Genomic DNA, 15,576 nt, shown 5'->3' with positions numbered 1-15,576 from the left:
AGTTTTTACCCTTTACTCAATCATCTCCCTAATCCCAAGGATTCAAAAGCTTCTTGAATACAACTTTTCAGCAATTCAGTCTAGTTAAAGTAATCTTCAAAAAGTGATCTCCTAAAAGGGCTTTGTGGTTGGGGCAAGTTGGAACAATTACATTCAAATATCACCAGGACTGAAATAGAGATCAAAGACAGAGCCCAAGCACATAGGCCTCAGGGCTGAGAGAGATCTAACGACATGTCTTTTATGTTGGAGCTCTAACAATAGGCAAAGTCTGCATTTTGAATGGCCTGAAAATACTGTGAAAAGCAAACTAAAAAACAAACAAACAAAAAACTGTTTGGAGACTCTAAGGTACGCGTGTGGAAAGTCTGAGGAAACCAAGGTGGGAAGAGGCCACAAAGAGGTGGAGCACAAAGGAGTGTTCAGGCGGCGTCACTCACCATGATGGCGCAGTATTTGGACAGCATCAGGAAGGAGCTACGTAAACAAATTAAAAGTCTTGAAAGTTGGCATAAGTGAGACAGAACCCAGATGATCCAGAAACTGCCCAAGAGCCTAACAGAAACTCATAATTACAGGATCAAGTAGGCTTCTGTGAAGAGTCTGGGACAAGACTATTTGCTAAAGATAAAAAATGCATTACACAGGTTGGGCACAGTGGCTCATGATTGTAATCCCAGCACTTTGGGAGGCCGAGGGAGGCAGATCATGAGGTCAGGGGTTCAAGACCAGCCTGGCCAACAGGGTGAAACCCTATCTCTACTAAAAATACAAAAAAAATTAGCTGGGCACGGTGGCACACACCTGTAATCCCAGCTACTGGGGAGGCTGAGGCAGGAGAATCGTTTGAGCCCGGGAGGCAGAGGTTGCAGTGAGCCAAGACTGCACCATTGCACTCCAGCCTGGGCACGACAGGGTGAGACTCTGTCCCCGCTCCAAAAGAAAAAAAAGAAAAAGAAAAAGAAAAAAAAGCATTGCACAATTTGGGAACCAGATGCTGAAAAGCAACTGTTGTTCATGGGCTGAAGGGTGTGAGAGAATTTGTGTAGTACAGAGATGAGAGATATGTACTTGAAACAGGAAGGAGTTACAGCTTGAGACTTGGGACCCTGGGCAACACAGACAGCAGCAATGCTATGCTGTGGCCTGGGCCACCCAGGGACAATTAAACAGGCATATGGCATCAGAAGCTGATTTTTCTTTTCTTTTCTTTCTTTTTTTTGGGATGGAGTCTTGCTCCGTTGCCCAGGCTGGAGTGCAGTGGTATGATCTCAGCTCACTACAATCTCCACTTCCTGGGTTCAAGTGATTCTCCTGCCTCAGCCTCCTGAGTAGCTGGGATTACAGGTGCCCAGCACCATGCCAGGCTAATTTTTGCATTTTTTGTAGAGACAGGGTTTCACCATGTTGGCCAGACTGGTCTCGAACTCCTGATTTCAGGTGATCCGCCTGCCTCGGCCTCCCAAAGTGCTGGGATTACAGGCATGAGCCACTGCGCCTGGCCTGTTTATTTTTCTTCATGATAATATGACTATATTAGAGCATTTTTCTAAGCATTAGATGCTCTCTCCTGTCCCCTCCCCAGTGACACCTAAGTGATGGATTTGTCTGAGGAAAAAAAATGAAAAAGAGAAATGTCAGTTTGAATTAATTTTTTAATGCAAGCAAAAATAAGGAAAGACAGTCACACCACCATCCCTGCCAAAAACTTCGTTGTTATTTGAAATATAATTACAACCAAAATGGGCAATGGAATGCTGTCTTATTTTCTGCATGTGTATGTGTATATCATATTTTATGTGTGTATATATGGATATGCATAAATATATTATCTATATAGATACATAATATATAGAGATACATATTTAGGAGAGCTAGAGCAGTATGAGGGGTTTGGTAATAAGAAGGCTTAAATGAAAAACATTATGAAAGCTAAAAATAAATTGTATGAAGTTGCCTTTTATCTTTTATTTCTCATTTTCTTTGCACCCGTAGTATTGTCCTATTAAAAATGCAGGAAACTGGTGGGGTGTGGTGGGTCACACCTGTCATCCCAGCACTTTGGGAGGGCAAGGGAAGGGAGATTGCTTGAGCCCAGGAGTTTGAGATCAGCCTGGGCAATATACCAAGACCTTTTCTCTGCAAAAAATTAGCTGGGGCCGGGCGCGGTGGCTCACGCCTGTAATCCCAGCACTCTGGGAGGCCGAAACGGGCAGATCACGAGTTCAGGAGATCGAGACTATCCTGGCTAACACGGTGAAACCCCATCTCTACTAAAAATACAAAACAATTAACCGGGCGTGGTGGTGGGTGCCTGTAGTCCCAGCTACTAGGGAGGCTGAGGCAGGAGAATGGTGTGAACCCAGGAGGCGGAGCAGCTTGCAGAGCCGAGATTGTGCCACTGCACTCCAGCCTGGGCGACTGGATGAGACTCCATCTCAAAAAAAAAAATTAGCCGGGTGTGGTGGCATGTACCTGTAGTCCCAATTACTTGAGAGACTGAGGCAGGAGGATTGCTTGAGCCCAGGAGGTCGAGAGTGCAGTGAGCCACGATTGCGCCACTCCAGCCTTGGTGACAGAGTGAGATCCTGTCTCAAAAAGAAAAAAAGCAAGAAATATACAAATCCGAAAAGGCATATTCCTGATAACAAGATGAAAATAAGAAAGCCTTACTTAACAGGTTATATTTATACTAAGAATGTAGGCCAGATCAGATCAGCTCACTTAAAAAGTCCTTCCTTGCTGGGCATAGTGGCGCACTCTTGTAATCCCAGCACTTTGGGAGGCTGAGGTGGGAGGATCACTTGAGCTCAGGAGTTAGAGACCAGCCTGGGCAACATGGTGAGACCTTATCTCTCAAAAAAAGTTAAAAATTAGCCAGGTGTGGTGGCACCCGCTGTAGTCCCAGCTACAGGCTGAGGTGGGTGGATCACTTGAGCCGGGGAGGTGGAGTTTGCAGTGAGCTGTAATTGCGCCACTGCACTCCAGCCTGGGTGACAGAGCAAGACCCTGTCTCAAAAAAAAAAAAAAAAAAAAAAAAAAAAAATCCTTCCCATGAACAAAAAACTATAGTTTAGATGTCATAATTCCTTATTAAATGGATGCTTCTACATAACTGAATGAGATTCTCTGGGAGTTTATGTGTTTCTAAGTGCGGAAGCCTTTTAGACATGAACATAGGATATTATCATGTTTCTTCAATAACAATATATCCTTAACTCTTGGTGCTGGACATAGAAAATTTATGGAATAAAGTGTATTTGCAAAATTTAACAACATTCAGTTAAGTATGCCAGACACGGGAGCAGAAATGAGTTAATAAAATACTCTTTAATTTTTCCTGATAGGAATATCACTGATTGTGCCTTTTTGCCTAACAGTGATAGCCCTATGCTATTATTTTATATGAGTTCCTTGTTAGCAAACTAAAAGTACTCTTAAATATTCTGCATCATTTCTGATGTCCAGGATAAAAGGCACCTAATATGGTGCTGCAAAATTTATAATTTTAAGTATATATTTACAAATACATGTATATACGTATGTGTATATACATATGTATGTCAAGTTTAGTTGGGAAAATATCCCAAAGTAAATTCAGCTCAGTTATTGAGGGATTTGCTTTGCTTTGTTGTTTTGTAAGAGATATGAAATGATATTAACTGAAAAATAATCTTCCTCCTCTTATGTTTACAAACCAACCTGATTAAGATGCAGTCACTAGTTTTGGGCTGTAGAATTTCATAGAGGCTACAGATGCAAGTGTTTGCAAGAGAGTACTGGCCATGAGCTATTTAGACAATACACCCAGGAGGATCAGCTTGGGTCCTGAGATGATTTAGACAGGAGGAGAAAAGGATAAGGAATGGTGATATAGCAAAGGACAGCAGACAATTATCCGAGGGCGTTACTGATGAGGATGGCAATTCCTTGTCACTGGTGCACTGTTTGCTATGTATTGGAATTTGTATGTAATTTTCTCTAGCTAGCTTTAAAAATAGAATCATCAATGCCTCATGAGACAAAGGAGAGCGTGCCGTGGAATCTGGAGATAAACCTGAATGACCTTTCAAGATTCCCTTTCTACACCAACATAAAAACACAGAATAAGATACCAGCATTACTCAACAGACCTGGTTATAATAAGTATGAATTACAATGCAGGAACATATGTCATTTCTTACACAAACAGTGAGGCAGGCTATTTGATATTGCTTTAAGAAATTATGTGGTCAGCTGAAGCAAGTTGACACATGTAAATCTTTTTCATAAATCAAAGTATAAGCTCACAAATTCTCCATATAAATAGCCTCAGGAGGGGCTGCTCTGATGAAATTGAAAATGTCTCTTCCATATGTGCAGTTTTAGGCTTTATAACATTTAAAGAAAATATTCTAAAAGATAAAGTTGGCATGTAAAAGCACGGGGAAAGGAATCGGCAATGATCACAGCAAAACAATTCTAGAAGGCATTTTAATTTTCATATGGCTCATTTGCATCTGAAACACTGAGAATTCCTATCTCACTTGTACAAAATGTGTACATATTAAATTACTTTCCACTTGAAAGAACATTTTCCTAAATCTTTGGAAGACAATCAGATTTTAACTGGAGGACTTGTTTTCTTCCATCAGGTTTGGGGGAGATGTGGCTTCCTGGTATGAGAGGCAACAGTTGATTCTAATAGCAGAACAAGACAAAAATAAGAAAGTAAATTGAAAACAATTCCTATTTGTACAGTTTGGTTGAAAGATGATAAGACAAGCGGATACTTATGGTACAAAGATGTCAAAAGATATCAATTTTAAAATTAAGTAGGGTTACCTTTCCAAAAATTGAGATTCTCTGATACCTGAAAATTAGGTTCTATTACTTATTCTAGGATACCCATGGATATATTACTATTTATTTCAGTACACTTAATCTGAGTATCTAGTCAATACTTTAAAGGTAGATGCCCATCAGCTACTATACAATAATTCCAGGAGACTACATTGTACCCATCTCAAAAAAATTATTTGTTTTTTGGACACCATTTCACTGTTTCAGCCTGTTGCACAGGCTGGAGTGCGATGGTGCAATCTCAGCTCACTGCAACCTCTGCCTCCAGATTCAAGCGATTCTTGTGCCTCAGCCTCTCAAGTAGCTGAGATTACAGGTGTGAGCCACCATGCCCAGCTAATTTTTGTATTTTTGATAAAGACAGAGTTTCACCATGTTGGCCAGACTGGTCTTGAACTCCTGACCTCAGGTGATCCACCTGCCTCAGCCTTCCAAAATGCTGGGATTACAGGCGTGGGCCACTCACCTGGCCTCAAATTTTTAATAGCTAGGATATTGGCAGAATAGCAAAGGCTTAAAATCTCTTTACTATCAACTTTAAACATTAGTCTTAAGGAAACCACAATGAATGAAAAGATGTTTTTCTGTAACATTTATTTTCTGATATGGCAAAATATCTAGGATTCAGGTGTGTCTTCTGAAGGAAAACCAGAACTTGAAAGGCACCCCTGTCTTTCTCTTGGCCTGGCTCCCTGGGCACCTCACTTGAAGGAGAGAGCTGTTTAGGATGGGCCTCATGTAGGTGCTACAGGGGGACCCACCGTGCAGAGGTGGATAGAATGCAGTTTGCAGAGGTGGATAGAATGCAATTTACAGAGGATGGAGCACATAGGCTGATCTCTGTAAATGAGATTCTCTAGGTGCATGCTGCCCTTTGTGTTTCTTTCCTTTTGTTGCCTCTGGGCCTTTTGGGAGGCCTTGTTCACAGTCCCTGATCTGTATCAGCTGGGTTACAGGCATTGAAGGAAGGGTAGCACAGCTACCAAGCAGAGAGCTGGAGCTGTGAAGGGAGAGCAGCACCCAACCTCCTCCAGGCAAGGTAAGGTCCATGACAGATTCCCAGGTAGACAGTGATTAGGGGGACCAGGAGGCCAGCTGGGGCAGCTGACACTGTGCACCCTCCCAGGCCAGTGTTGGGGGGAATCCAGTGAGTTGTTCTTTTTTTTTTCTTTTGAGATGGAGTCTTGCTCTTGTCGCCCAGGCTGGAGTGCAGTAGCACGATCTCGGCTCACTGCAACCTCCGCCTCCAGGGTTTAAGCGATTCTCTTGCCTCAGCCCCCCAAGTAGCTGGGATTACAGGCACCCACCACCACACCCGGCTAATTTTTGTATTTTTAGTAGAGATGGGGTTTTGCCATGTTGGCCGGGCTGGTCTTGAACTCCTGACCGCATGATCCACCCGCCTCGGCCTCCCAAAGTGCTGGGATATTTTTATTTATTTATTTATTTATTTATTATTATTATTATTATTATTACTATTTTTGAGACGGAGTCTCGCTCTGTCGCCCAGGCTGGAGTGCAGTGGCGCAATCTCGGCTCACTGCGAGCTCCGCCTCCCGGGTTCACGCCATTCTCCTGCCTCAGCCTCTCCGAGTAGCTGGGACTACAGGCGCCCGCCACCACGCCCGGCTAATTTTTTTGTATTTTTAGTAGAGACGGGGTTTCACCGTGGTCTTTATCTCCTGACCTCGTGATCCGCCCGCCTCGGCCTTCCAAAGTGCTAGGATTACAAGCGTGAGCCACTGCGCCCGGCCTTTTATTATTATTTTTGAGATGAAGTCTCACTCTGTTGCCCAGGCTGCAGTGCAGTGACACAATCTCAGCTCACTGCAACTCTGCCTCCCGGGTTCATACAAGTCTCCTGCCTCAGCCTCCCAAGGAGCTAGGATTACAGGCACCTGCCACCACGCCCGGCTAATGTTTGTATTTTTAGAAGAGATGGGGTTTTGCCATGTTGGCCAGGCTGGTGTCAAACTCCTGACCTCAAGTGATCTGCCCACCTTGGCCTCCCGAAGTGCTGGGATTACAGGCATGAGCCACCGTGCCAGCTGAGATGTTTTTAACAGGAGAATGTCCTTTTACACACAATTTACACTGTCTTTCAGATTGCTGCCTCAGCGATCTTTAATTTTTTTTGTTGTTATTTAAGTATAAGCTGCATTGGGCTTGATTTGCAAACATTTAATAGCAAAAGGTAAAATGGCCCATGTAATAAAAATATGGATACCTAGAGATTTTTGGATACACAGAAATGATTTAACATTTCATCTTCTGGATTAGTTTGATTTTTCTCTCCCAACAAACTTCTATTTTAACTATTAAAAGGTTGGGAAAAGACAACACTTTCTTCCTTTATGGAAAACATGCTAATGAGAAGACAAATGACTGAAAATTAGATTGAAGATGAAAGATTAAGCAAACGCAGACTGTGAAAATTACTAGCCTCTGATGAATTGGAAATTACCAACTCGGTTTATTATTAGGCAATGTTCATCTACTTATTTATTTTAACAATATTAAGGACTTTCTATGTGTTAGATACTGTTTTAGCTGCTGGGTTTACATGGTGAGAAAAAGCCCTGAACCAAAACAAACCTATTTCCATGGAGTTTATGATTTAACTTCAAAGTTTTCTGAAAGCAAGTGAAGGACAGTCACCTGATAAACTGCAGAATTAATGTTTGTCATAAGAGTCACCAAACTGTTCTGCAATGTTGGCCCATTGGGTAGAATTTGGTTCCCAGATGTCTGGGTTTCATTCCTTTGTACCTGGCAGATCTTGGTTTTGAGAAAAAGCCTAGGTGCCTGCTGTGGGTGAAAAGATGGAAGAGTCAAGTTGCCTTTATTGCACATCTAGAGGCCACAGAAAGGCACTTGGATTCCTTTACAATGCTGGCAACACTCAGACCTGTTGGAATCAGCGTTTTATGAAGTTGTTATATTATGCGTATACGATCTTGTCGGTGGGATATCCAATCAGAGCAGCCAAAGAGTTGTGTAACGACTTGATTCAGTTGTGTTTGGAATAAGATTTTGCAATAATGTTGATATTTTCGTAGTTCTGTGGTTTTATTACATCCATTACCAGTAGTTATTAAGCTAGACAAATACAACTACACCAGAACAAATGAAAGGTCTTGGTGTCCACCTTGTCTCACTTTGAGAGGCAGACAAACAAAAACAAAAAAGGAATTCTTTTTATAGCACTTTAACTTTTGAGCAGAAGTACCTGCTGGTGTCTTCTGTTTCTTCGTTTGTTACACGCTTTTCTTTTAATTTGGTCCTCTTGAATAGAATCAAAGTAGGGGCTCTCCAGGAGTTGGGAACAGGTTAATCTGTCATCTGGATTCATCTTCAGACACCCCTTTGGGGGAAGAGTATAGCAAAGCAGATATTAAGGGAGAGGCTCATTTTGTTACCGTGCCCATAAACTAAATAATAACTTGTTAGGATAAATATGAGTTTAGAAAATCTTTAAGTTTGTGTATTATCAAGTAGTTGGAGCTTGCTAATAGTTAGGATTGCTCTTCTTTTTGCTACTTCTTTTTGCTACTTTGTCTTTTGACGGCAGAATGAATGGATGGTCAGTGTCTCTCTGAAAGAGGCCACCTGTAGATCCGGTGTTCCCACCAATGACATTTTAAAATCACTGCTGAAAGCAAATTGTTTATAGCAGTCTGCAGAGTGTAGTCCCTGGACTAAAAACATCAGCGTCGTAGGAACTTGCTAGAAATGCAAAGTCTTGGGTCCTACACCCCGCCTGCCAAAGGGAATCAAAGCACTGGAGGTGGGGCCTGGCAGTTTGTGTTTAAGAAGCTCTCTGGGTGATTCCGATGCCCATATGCTCAGATTTGAGAACCAGTGGGTTAAGGAGATGACTGAGGAGGTGAGAACCTCCGTCATGAGAATGAACCTAAAACAAGGAAAATTGACTATATATTCATATAAAAATAACTACAGGCAAAACAGAAAAGGTGACATTATGACCCTTCTATATTTGAGACCATTAGAAGCCTCTAGGTCATCTTCTGAGAGTGGGGAGGAGTATCACAGCAGAGGGGTCAGTGGGGGTCCTGACACAAAGAGGTTTTCTCTGAGAAACACTGATACTCCAGCCAGACAGTGGGACTTTGCCCATCAATAAACACAGATTATGATCCATAAAGAGCAGGTTTAAGCCAGACATGGTGGCTCATGCCTGTAATCCCAGGACTTTGGGAGGCCAGAGGTCTAGACCAGCCTGGGTAACATAGTGAGACCCCATCTCTCCTTTATTTGCATTTTCAAAAGGAGCAGCTTTACAATACCCAGGCACAGATGACCTGACAATTATTGCCTTCCATTATAAGAGAGAAATAAGGCTCACCACCATCACAAACATTGTTTTGAGGCATTCTCAAGCCCAGACAATCGCACTGCCTGAGGCTGCCCCAGCCCTGCACTGCCCTGTGGTGTCTGTTCCTCCCTGACCCCAGCTGACCTCAGATCTCTGAGATCCCTGAAGCTGCCTGCCCCTCAGCAGTGTCACCTGGCCCTTGGCAAGGGATCTGATTAGTCCTGTTCTTCAAGAAACAATCCTGCTCAGTAAAACTAGACTTACCTATCCCTCCATGTCAACTGCCTGGTCCAAGCAGATGACCCCTAATTAATGACCCATGCCATATATCAACTCCAGCTGCTGCTGGAAAAGCATTCTCCTCAAATCCTAATACTGTCAGGGCTATAATCAGGAGAGAAAGATTTTTTTTTTTTTTGAGACAAAGTCTCGTTCTGTCACCCAGGCTGGAATGCAGTGGCGCCACCTCCGCTCACTGCAAACTCCGCCTCCCAGGTTTGAGCGATTCTCATGCCTCAGCCTCCCAAATAGCTGGAATTACAGGCATGCACCACCATGCTGAGTACATTTTTGTATTTTTAATAGAGACAGGTTCACCATGTTGACCAGGCTGGTCTCGAACTCCTGACCTCAAGTGATCTGCCCACCTCGGCTTCCTAGTGCTGGGACTACAGGCGTGAGCCACTGCACCCGGCCAGAAAGACTATTTTGAATATAAACTGTGATAGTCTCTATTTCTTTATCACTCTATTCTGGCTTTTGCTTCCACTGTTCCATTAAAGTGGCTCTTGTTATTAATACCTCTGACCTCTACTTCCATATCCTTCAACCCATTATGTATTTTGAATTCTCTCTCGTCTCAATAGTGTTAGACACTACTGACCAAGCCCTCCTTGAAACTTTGTTTCTCTTTGGCTTCTCTAATCTCTCACTTCCCTTGCTCCTCCCTCCTGGCCACTCCTTTTCAAACCAGCCTTTGCTAGTTTACCTTCTTCTCTACTGTGTTCTCCACTATGGTTGGATGAAATTCGTCAAGGCCAAATCCTAGCCACCCCTTTTTCTCCCATCTGTTCTTGGTTTCTAGGTGATCTCTTTGCTGCCTATGGCTTCAATTATCAAAGTTTACCAGAGATTTCCACATCTACAATTCCATTCCAGACCTCTCCTATGAATTCCAGACCTGCAGGTGCAACTTCTTACTTAACATCTGTCTCAAGGTCACTGTTATGGGTTGAGTTGTGTTGCCGCAAAAATATGTATATTGAAGTTCTAACTCCCAGTACCTCAGAATGTTACCTTATTTGGAAATAAGGTCTTTGCAGATGTAATCAGTGAAGACAAGGTCATAATGGCATGGAGTAGACCCCCTAACCCAATTACAATTGGTTTCCTTATAAGAAGAGGGAAGATGGTGTAGACAGATACACAGAGTGAATGCCATGCTGTGATGGAGGTAGAAATTGGAGTTACATTGTCACAAGTCAAAGAATGCCTGGGGCTACAAGAAGCTGGAAGAAACAAAGAAAGAACCTCGCCAAGAGTTTTCAGAGAAAGCCCAGACCTGCCAATACCTGAAAAAGCAATACAGGAACTGTACCCTTGCCACCTCTTCTACTTTATTCCCCATATGTCAATCATAATTAAGTCTTATCGGTTTTCCTTTCAAATATATGTTGAATTTATTCACGTTGATTTTATATTTTTTTAGAGATAAGGTTTCACTGTCACCCAGGCTAGGCTAGAGTGCAGTGGCACAATCATGGCTCACTGCGGCCTTCAACTCCTGGGCTCAAGCAATCCTCCCGCCTTAGCCTCCCAAGTAGCTGGGACTAAAGGCAAGTGCCACCATGCCTGGATAATTTTTATTTATTTTTTATGTTTTGTAGAGACAGGGTCTGATTTTGTTGTCCAGGCTGATCTCAAACGCCTGGGCTCGAGTGATCCTCCTGCCTTGGACTCCCAAAGTGCTAAGATTGCAGGCACGAGCCACCATGCCCAGCCTCATTCATGTTTTTATATGGGCTTTCAAAACTATTGAAATCTAGTCCATCACTAAATACCTATGAATTTTCATTTTAAAGAACATTTTTAGATTCTTAGAAGACACTGCTAATGCTGAGCTCTCTCCATGGAGTCTGAGCTGGAACAATGTCCTGCTTGATTAATTCTGAAGCATTGAGATGAGCTGAGTAGAAATGAGGCTTCTAAGTCCTTGCCTGCCTGGATTAATAACTTTCTGTATATCAAGAAGCTGAAGAATTAATCAGAAGTGTTCCCTGTAGATATGCTCCTAACCCAGAAAACGTCTTGAAGATGAGAGATGAGAAATCAAAACTGTAAAGTCCAAGTCAGGATCCTTTTCTTAAATCCAAACTTCAAATTTCGCAGAAAACGCTCTAATAAAATTTCTAATAGTCTATAGTCTTGTTCTTGATGGACCAGCTGAAGCTGATATAGTGATAGGATGGTCATGACTATGGAAATAAATGAGTAATAAATAAGAAAGATTGTGCTCATGGTCTCATTTTAAACCTAATGAAGAGAACACAAAAGACCTGCCATAGATTGGCCACTGCATGCCACCACTCTCCTTGACTCTGCCATTGCCAAATACGCCATCCATCTGAGCAGTCCCTGCATAGGTTATGATTCGGTCCTATGGGATAAACACCAGTTATGGTAGCCAGTACTTATTTGCCATTAAAGATGTCTTGGGCCAGGCACAGTGGCTTACGCCTGTAATCTCAGCACTTTGGGAGGCCAAGGTGGGCAGATCATGAGGTCAGGAGATGGAGACCATACTGGCCAACATGATGAAACCCTGTCTCTACTAAAAATACAAAAATTAGCCCGGTGTGGTGGCACTCGCCTGTAGTCCCAGTTACTTGGGAGGCTGAGGCAGGAGAATTGCTCGAACCCGGTTGGTGGAGGTTGCAGTGAGCGGAGAACTCCAGCCTGGGCGACAGAGCAAGCCTCTGTCTCAAAAAAAAAAAAAAAAAAAAAAAAAGTCTCCATTGCAAAGAATTAGTCTTCTTTCATCTAACATGGGGCAGGAGTCTATAAGATAGGGTGTGGACCATGAAACAGGGCAATCCTTGATGCACTGAGAGGATCTTGGGTCTTAGGTTGATACTTATGGGTCTAAATAAAATAGTTGAGTAACAAACCCAGCTTCATCTAAAACCTTAGGTAGCCAACCAGGGCTCTTCATCTTTGGAGATGAGGACAGGGAACTTGTCCTACATCTTGCAGTTTTCATGCCCCAGAGTTGCTTTCCAGGGAACCACAGGTTGTCTCTGGCTTCCATCTGATAATTCGCTGGGCTTGCAGTACTTGATGCCTCCCTTCTCCCTTGAAGGTTTTGCTAAATTGCAGGTGGGTCAGAACAACCTGTCAAGAACAAGGTCAGGGAACTGGGCTTCTTGGACAGGACCTGCTGAGTGCTGGGTGAAAGCAGGTCTGGGCAGTAAGATAGGGCAGGTGGCAGCTGAGGTCAGGTGGAGCAATGGTATGGGGAGTCCAAGAGCACAGGGGTATCAGGCTCTGACTCTCAGGAGGACTTAGGTTGAAGCACTCCAGCACTCTGGATAGCACCATGGCAGTGACCAGCACTCGCACAAAGGCTGGTCTACAAAGTTGACCCTAGGTCTGGATATCCAAATGTCCCCACCGTCTAAATCAGATGAGTCTCAAACTGAGCTGTTTATCGTAATCACCTAAGGGCATGTTTAAAGATACACGTGCCAAGTTCTCACTCATGAAAATTCTCCTTCTGAATCTGAGGCTAGATACTGGAATCCATATTTTTCAAAAGCTCCCAGGCCATTCTGATGAATACCCACATTTGGAAGACACTGCTATAGACAGAACTTAATTGATTGTTAAAGATAGATACCCTCTCTGGTATCCTCATACCCTTTGTCCAGTGAGCTTTTGGTATACACAATGGATGGCAGGGTCACACACCTTCTAGTGTGGCCCCATTTGGTCAAGCATAAATGGCAGACTAGGCATAGGTAAGTTTCTTCTGCTTTTTATTTGAATCTGTCCTTGGTTTGGCATCTCTCTTGGGCCTAGTGCAGGAGCTAGGTCTGGTGTCTGCATGGCTCTGATTTTGCCTCATCTGCTAATGTTAATAGATATGTTAGAACAGTTACTGCTTAAATCACTGATGTCCCTTTAACTGGAATTGTTTTATAGCTCTTTATCATTTGCAATGACTACATCCTATTTTGGCATTATTTAATCCACTGTCCACCCCTCCTCAAATTACCAGCTTCAGTCATTACAATTTATAGCTAATAAGAGTTATAATTGATTCTTAAGTAACTTCATGAAGCTCAGAGCTACAGGATGAGTGTCTGAGAACTTTTCTTCAAGAGTTTCCTGAAAAACAAAGTTAAAACGTTCAATATTATATAAGAACAAAGTAATATGTGTGTGTTCATATGTGCATATGTATATGTGTGTGTGTGTGTGTGTGTGTGTGTGTGTATTTAGAGACAGGGTCTCCCTCTGTCTCCCAGGCTGCAGTGCTGTGGCATGATCATAGCTTACTCTAACCTTGAACTCCTGGGCTCAAGAGATTTTTCCACCTCAGCCTCCTAAGTATCTAGGACTACAGGTGGGTGCCACCACACCCAGCTAATTTTTTATTTTTTTGTAGAGATGGGGTCTTGCTATGTTGCATGAGCTAGTCTCAAACTTCTGGCCTCAAGTGATTCTTCTGCCTCAGTCTCCCAAAGTGCTGGGATTATAGGGGTAAGCCAACTCACTTGGCCTATATTTTGAATATATTAGTAATAACAACACTTTAAAGAAAGACTCTCCAGTAGGTTAGATAATTCATTTTAAATATATATATATATATATATATTTTTTTTTTTTTTTGAGACAGAGTCTCTGTCGCCCAGGCTGGAGTGCAGTGGTGTGAACTCAGCTCACTGCAAGCTCCGCCTCCTGGGTTCACGCCATTCTCCTGCCTTAGCCTCCCAAGTAGCTGGGACTACAGGTGCCCGCCACACACCCGGCTAATTTTTTGTATTTTTAGTAGAGACGGGATTTCACTGTGCTCGCCAGGATGGTCTCGATCTCCTGACCTAGTGATCCACCTGCCTTGGCCTCCCAAAGTGCTGGGATTACAGGTGTGAGCCACTGTGCCCAGCTTTAAATATATTTTTTAAATCATACTTTTATATAATTGTACACTGTAGTGTAAAGATCTGAAATACATAAAACTGAAGTTATTTTCTTAATTTCACAATGTCTTGCAGTTGATGCTGGGTAAATGTGGGTCCCAAATGCTCCCATCTGAAATCCTACAACAGTGCTAGAAAATCTGTGCCTGATCTACTTCTAAGGATGCTTTTGGGTATTCATGAAAATACACTGGACTACATGCATAAGAGCACTACAGAAATCAAAAGAATGAAAAACACAACATTCAGAATGATGAGGAAAGAAGGGGATGGAGATGCCTGAAAGATAATGGTAGGAAACTTAAGACACTTAAGTTTGTTGTAGTTTATTCTTTAAACACATGTTATATAAATATTCCTTTGTAACCGTTAACCTTGCGGTTCAATCTTTAATCTTGTATTACATTTGTTAAAGGTTTTAACAAAGACAATAAATAAGAAAACCAGGCCGGGCGCGGTGGCTCACGCCTGTAATCCCAGCACTTTAGGAGGCCGAGACAGGTGGATCACGAGGTCAGGAGATCAGGACCATCCTGGCTAACACGGTGAAACCCCGTCTCTATTAAAAATACAAAAAAATTAGCCAGGCATGGTGGCGGGTGCCTGTAGTCCCAGCTACTCGGGAGGCTGAGGCAGGAGAATGGCGTGAACCCGGGAGGAGGAGTTTGCAGTGAGCCGAGATGGCGCCACTGCACTCCAGCCCGGCAGCCTGGGCGACAGAGGGAGACTCCGTCTCAACAAAAAAAAAAAAAAAAAAAAAAAAGAATATAAATCAAGATATTATATGCAATAATTGATTTAAAATGAACAGAGTGTCTAGAGATGGTTGGGACCATTTGGACCTCAGGTTATTAGGACAGTTCACATCATAGATCATGATTTGCCTTCTCAGACTGCCCCATCCCCGCATGGCTCTGACTCCAGCATAGTTGGAGTGCGGACACATGCGTTTCCTGACAGTTTTTTCTTTTATAGGCAGATTCTGGACCATATGGAGCTTTAAAGAGCATAGCCTGAATTTAGGTAACACACATAGGAAGTCAATGTCTACAGAGAGTAAGAGAGAGAGTCAGGTAGTCATTGATATGTTTTTAAATAAAGGCAAAGACCATTGCAAGAGTAGCGAGATGATCCCTGTGATTTGGAGTTTAATGAGTACAATGGGGATCATTTTGTAAAACAACCTCCCATGTAAAAATA

General features: G+C 42.8%; 1 protein-coding gene across 1 annotated transcript in view; it reads right to left on the bottom strand.

Annotated features, from left to right (window-relative positions):
• Positions 1 to 3,374: 3,374 nt before the first annotated feature.
• Positions 3,375 to 15,576, bottom strand: part of CDKL4 (cyclin dependent kinase like 4) — a 70,774-nt gene continuing 58,572 nt past the window's right edge. The window contains 4 exon segments of the mRNA XM_063618127.1: positions 3,375 to 4,680; positions 8,072 to 8,206; position 13,094; positions 13,509 to 13,564. Coding sequence (XP_063474197.1) covers positions 4,579 to 4,680; positions 8,072 to 8,206; position 13,094; positions 13,509 to 13,564 — 294 coding nt within the window. The 3' untranslated portion in view covers positions 3,375 to 4,578.

Source organism: Symphalangus syndactylus, chromosome 14 (assembly GCF_028878055.3).
Source record: "Symphalangus syndactylus isolate Jambi chromosome 14, NHGRI_mSymSyn1-v2.1_pri, whole genome shotgun sequence".
Classification (NCBI taxonomy): Eukaryota; Metazoa; Chordata; class Mammalia; order Primates; family Hylobatidae; genus Symphalangus; species Symphalangus syndactylus.
Note: the sequence above shows the minus strand (reverse complement) of the source record. Positions and strands in the feature narration are given on the sequence as shown.